Here is a 6,094-nt window from a genome sequence, read left to right as displayed (position 1 = left end):
AGTGAACTGTCTCTGAAGAAGCATTTAACTAGCGACCATAGTCAGTGTGTTCAAGCCTCCTCAAAATTGCATAAAGCAACATCAAATGTGAACTGTGACCTGTGTAATTTTTCAGAGGCTTGCAGTGTTTCACAGTATTTTGCACATCTTAAAACACACATTAAAAAGAAAGAGCCAGTGAGGTGCCCCTTTCAAGACTGTAGTTTCCAGACCAGTGTGTACAGCACTTTCCGTGCTCATAAAAGTAGGAATCATCGCCACAGCACTTTTAAAGATTTTCGAACAGACTTGTTTCAAACTAGCATTCCTGGTGATTCAAACCCTGAAAGTGCAGAGTCTGAAACCCATTCATTCAGCCTCGATTGCTCAACAGTAGATGTTCAAGATGTTCAAGACCTAGATGACATAGATGTTCAAGACCTACAAGATTTGATTAAACACAAAGTAGCATCACTGTTACTTTGCATGCAAACAACTCTACATGTCTCAAAGGCCACCACACAGGAAATTGTAAATGAGCTTTGCAGTGTTTGTTCAATTGTGCAGGAGTTCACTCCAAGAATAATTGAAAGTGTATTGGTTAAGCACAACTCTGTTAACCAATGAAGTGACTGCTGCCTTAGCTGAGATAGTCGACAAAACAAATCCCCTAACTTCCCTTTCAAAAAGTGGTCCTTTCGCAACCGAATACAAAAGAACCACTTATTACAAGCACAACTTTGAAGTAATTGAGCCCACTGAATATTTTTTAGAAACCTCCTCCCAAAAAAAGTTTGTTTATATTCCAATTTTGAAAGTTTTGAAAGAGTTGTTGAACCGTGATGACATTTTGGATAAAATCCTGCAGGAAACTGCTGACCAGTCCAGTCAGATTAAAACATACAGAGATGGACTGTACTGCAAAAGGAATCCTTTACTCTCCTCAGAGAGTTTAAGCATTGCACTTGGGATGTATATAGATGACTATGATGTATGTAACCCACTGGGAACATCAAAAAAGAAGCATAAGGTCTGTGCGGTGTATTGGGTAATATCAAACTTGCCAGCACAGTATAAGTCTTCGGTACAATCAATTTATCTGGCTTGTCTGTGCAATAGAAATGATGTAAAGAATTATGGCTATGATGCCATTTTTCAACCACTGATTAGGGACATTCAGGTCCTTGAAGAGGAAGGATTATATGTTCAAAAATTGGGAACAAGTGTCAAGGGATCTGTGTTGTATGTGTCAGCAGACAACTTGGGGGCCCATTCGCTAGCTGGCTTCCAAGAGAGTTTCAATGTTGATAAATTCTGCAGATTTTGCCTAGCTAGTCGCAAGGACATTGAATTGCATGAGGTCAGAGAGGGGGTGTTTCCACTCAGGATGATTGAAACTCACAAACAGACCCTTGAGGAATTGAAGATGAATTCACTGGTTTCTCTGGATAGAGTAAAGGGAGACTGTGTTCTTGAGAAACTTTAAGAAATTATTTCCAGACAGTTCAAGGGTTTCCTCCAGATTTTATGCATGACCTGTTTGAAGGTATAGTACCAACAGAGTTAAGTCTTTGCATAAAGTCCCTTATTTCCAAACTCTACTTCACATTAGATGACCTTAATGCCGTCATCAAGTCTTTTCCTTTTAAGTTTACTGATAAAACTAACAAACCACAACAAATTTCAAAGACATTTGTGGCAAAACATTCAATTGCAGGAAACTCCCATGAAAACTGGACTCTGTTAAGGCTTCTGCCATTGATGATGGGTCACAGAGTACCAGAAGGAGACAAAACTTGGCGAATCTTACTAGATATAAAAGATATTATTGAGCTCCTAGCTACTGGACAATTTTCTGATGAGACATTGTGCTACTTGGAGTCCAAAATATCAGAACACAGGTGCTTGCTGAAAGAGTGTTTCCCAGATTTCCACATTCTCCCAAAGCATCACTTCTTGGAACACTATCCTGAAATGATTCGGCGATTTGGTCCTCTGACTGATTTTTGGACTATTCGCTTTGAGGCTAAGCACAACTTCTTTAAGAGAGTTGTACATGACAGTAAAAACTTCAAGAATGTCTTGCTCACTCAGGCCAAAAAGCATCAGCTTGCTTTGGCTTACTACTTTGATTTGCCAAGTGTTTTCAAACCTGATCTAGAAGTAGGACGTGTAGCTGTTGTTTCACCTGACACACTTGAACGTTCAGTAAGGCAAGCCATTGAGCATAAATATGGAATCATAAACACTGTATTTCTTTCAACCCATGCATACATATATGGTACCAAGTATTCAGAGGGAATGTTTTTGTCTGTACGGCACACCAGTGGACTGCCCGATTTTGGCAAGATTGTTAAAATGGTAATTGTGAACAACAAAGTGTCATTCATCCTCAAATCCTTCAAAGCCTGGTTCATAGAGCATTTGTGAAGTTATGAGCTAACAAGTAATTGCACTTCAGATCTGCAGGTTGTGGAACCCCAGGAGCTTAATGGATACCATCCACTCTATCCATATGTAAGGTCTGGCAAGCTATACATCACACCAAAAACCTTCTTGCTTCACTAAGGTAGGTTTGTTGAAATGCACATGATTTTGTAGGTGTTCACATTAAAGGAAGTAATCATCCATTAATATAATCACATCTTTTTACTCTTTTCCCAGTTGCAGAGAAACCCTGGAATTTTCTATTCCCATAACAAAATGCTGTTTCACGTGATCATCTCCCCACAGAACATTCAGAAAGTTAGACTTGATCCTGTTCCAGATTCTGTTGATGGCCTCAAGTTTGAACTTAAAAGCAGGCTCCAGCTGAAAGACCCTTTTGACCTTCAATATGAAGATGAAGACTTCCATGATTTCTGTAACCTTACATGTGTAGATGATCTGCCCAAAGACAAGGTGACACTGAAGATCCTTTTCACCCCTTTTCTAGATACATTGTCAGACTCCAGTTTAGACACTGCAATTTTAAGTGAATCATCATCTCCATCAACTTCTTCACCCAGCATCCATTCAGAGCCATCTACTGCCCGTTCACAGCCATGGCCAACCGCCTTTCCCATCCCTGTTTTTACATATGATGTGGAACTGAGGCTAAGACAAAGTAATGAGGCATTTAGAAAGAATGGAACACTTCTGTCAATTCCCAGAGACATGAAGATTGAAATTCTTGAGAAACTTGCAGAGACTATATACTCATACAAAGCCTATCCTGGGAATGAAGAGATTGACAGTGTAGCGGCTGCCCTAATTGAAAAACACCCCTGTCTCAAAGAGCCAAGCGCCACGTCTGGATGGTATGGGTGGAAAATTAGTTTGAAATTTAAGATGGGCAACTACAGACAAAAGCTGAGAGATGCAGGTTGTCAGGAACTGAAAGTGAATTCTGAAAAGAGAGGTCTTGGGGAGACAAGAGGAAAGCGAAACAAAGTTAAGAAACCTAGACGGTGTGAAACAAATTTTCTTCCAGATCTACCTCATGGCAAAGACCAGGAAAGTCTACATAAGGAAAGAGAGCAAATATGGAGATGAGGAAGAGGACTCCAGACATCACCTTTGTTGATTCTGCTATGAGCAGCACATTTTCTTTGAGAAGACAAGAAGTCGTTGAGGAGGAGCCACCAGTGTCACAAATGAAAGTCCAATGGCCAGCACTTTTCACAGAGAGGCAGGTAAATTGTGTTGATTTGTTTCTGTGGCTTTGAATTTATTAGAAAATCTTGGGCTATGAAAGTTGGCCTGTTCTGTTGAGTGAAATAAAAATGTTTTAATATCCTGCATGATGTTTTAATTTAATGCTGTTGAAGACTGTCACCGAGACCCTGGCATCTTTGTTAAATTTGTAAATGTATTTTTGTTTTTATAGATCAGCAAAGAATTCACCAGGCTTGTGTCAAAGGACCTGAGCAAGTCCTTTTTTGAAGGCCGAGATGGTCATCTCTCAAAGCTGATACCGTTATTCAGGTCAAAGCGTTATGAGGACATTCCAGAAATGACTTCAATACTGGAGAGCCTTGATAAGGATGTGAGTCAGTATATTCTAAAGCAGTCTTTCTCTCCCCATAATGACAATTCTGTGATCATTTACTCACTTTCATGTTTGTCCAAATATCTCTGACCTTTTTCCTTGTATGGATCATAAAACTAGTGATGTGTCATATTCCAAGTTTTCTCAAATCATACAATCTCTTTGTATGATGAAAACAACATTTTTAGTCTTTGTTCAGAATAATGTTTGATTGTATTAGCTACTAGATAACTATCAAACATCATTGGTTCTTGCAAGTCTTATGATCAAATGTCATGACACAATACCTAATGAGGTTTGATGTTGTATTATGTCGTAGTAACATCAAAACTGATGTTCATTACACAAAGTTATCTTCAAAAAACTTTTAAAAAAGGGTAACATGAGTAATCCACTACTTTTACTGCATTTTTTATAGTGTTGACTTGTCCTTTATAGAGCTTAACAGCCTAGCCACTGTTAATTTTTATTGTATGGAATGAAGATATGAATATTTTTGGTGAGTAAATAACAATTATCATCTTTGGTAACCTATCCTTTTAAATGCTTTAAAGTGTTGTTACAACCCCTATGAATTTAAGGCAGGGGTGCCCAATCCTGCTCCTGGGGAGCCAAGATCCTACAGAGTTTAGCTTCAACCCCAATTAAACACACATAAACCAGCTAATGAAGGTGTTCGGGATCACTACAAACTTCCAGGCAGGTGTCTGGAACCAGGTTGTAGTTAAAGTCTGCAATACATTATTGCCCCCCCCCAGGAGCAGGATTAGACACCCCTGATTTAAGTGGCATGAGTGTGTTACATCCACTATTAAATCTTATTTTGGTGCTCAACAAAAAATTAGTATACAATGAAAGTATACAATTGTAAATGTTCAAATTTGAAAAAATGTTTGTGTTTTTATTTTTTCTAAAAAGGGAGAAAGGATAAAGAAAAATAAAAGATTGAACAGACATAGCTGGTACTTTAACCATTCTATATTTTACAGACAACAAACCAAAGGATGAGGACAGCAGCATTGCTGGGCCTGCCATGGTACATGCGAGAGAATCCTTCAAAATTCATGAAGATATACGAGGTAAGCTGAAACCTTTAAGGCAAAACAAGGGAAAATTGAACATTAGATCTCTTCATTTGCAGGGGACTGGGAACTGTATTTGTATAATTGCTTTTGAGTAATAGTACCTTGTTTTGTTTACATTCTATAAAGCACAGTGACTGTGAAGAGAATGTGATCAAGGGTGTGGTGATTGGAATCCTTGTGGTTGTGGAAAATGTGATGGAACCTCTCCCAGCGTTCTACAATGATGTTGCCTTGGTGATTGAAGAAGAAGTGGTAATGCATCACATGAGTGATATACCTAATGCCTTTCTGAACCTAATGGGCCTGGTGTATGCATTAAACCTTGACTACCCAAAGGAACTAAAATTTACTTTTGAAGTGATACAGCGCCTGTTTATTGGAGTTGGATCAGACTCTTGCACCGCAAGAGTACACTCTTTGAAGACCAAGTTGCTGCGATAAGACTTAAGATAAGTTGCTGTGATAAATCTTTTTTCCTTCTTGCTACTGTTTAATCATTGTACTGGTTTAAAGTCTAAGAGCATTGTTGTTTTAGATCTCATTGTTTTAAGTGGAACATTATATTTTTGAATTTCTTGTTACGTTGTACTGCTTCTTCTTTCCTTGTCATGTTTCTACGATTAGGAATTGAAGACTGTTTTTGAACAGTTTAATGTAAAGTTTTTTAACATAGCTTATTGTGAATTGTTCATTAGGGCCCGAGCACCAAAGGTGTCTGTGTTTTGAGTGTCTGAGTTTCAATTTTGCAGTTGTGTTGATTTCATAAAAAATCTGGTTCCAGATAGATATCCACAACTTCTTGTAAAAGCAATGAGGTCCAGTAAACTGAAATGGTTATACTGAGGAAAAATTACTATTTTATGTCAATTAGACTGCAATGAAGTCCAGTAAACTCAAATAGTTAAGTTATAATTTTGAGGAAAAATTACTATTTTATGTCAATTAGACTTAGTTTATGGTTGTGAAAACATGAAAAATTAAGTTCAACCAATGTTTTTCA

General features: G+C 38.1%; 1 protein-coding gene across 1 annotated transcript; it reads left to right on the top strand.

The window, feature by feature from the left end:
• The first annotated feature begins 2,155 nt into the window (after positions 1–2,155).
• On the top strand, positions 2,156–5,607 carry LOC131366200 (uncharacterized). The gene is made up of 5 exons (XM_058410439.1): positions 2,156–2,548; positions 2,644–3,653; positions 3,848–4,006; positions 4,999–5,088; positions 5,221–5,607. The coding sequence occupies exons 2-5, from the start codon at positions 3,504–3,506 to the stop codon at positions 5,533–5,535; spliced, it is 714 nt and encodes a 237-aa protein (XP_058266422.1). The 5' UTR covers positions 2,156–2,548; positions 2,644–3,503; the 3' UTR covers positions 5,536–5,607.
• Positions 5,608–6,094: the final 487 nt, after the last annotated feature.

This window comes from Hemibagrus wyckioides, linkage group LG15, assembly GCF_019097595.1.
Source record: "Hemibagrus wyckioides isolate EC202008001 linkage group LG15, SWU_Hwy_1.0, whole genome shotgun sequence".
NCBI classification, from domain to species: Eukaryota; Metazoa; Chordata; class Actinopteri; order Siluriformes; family Bagridae; genus Hemibagrus; species Hemibagrus wyckioides.
This window is presented reverse-complemented; position numbering and strand designations above follow the sequence as displayed.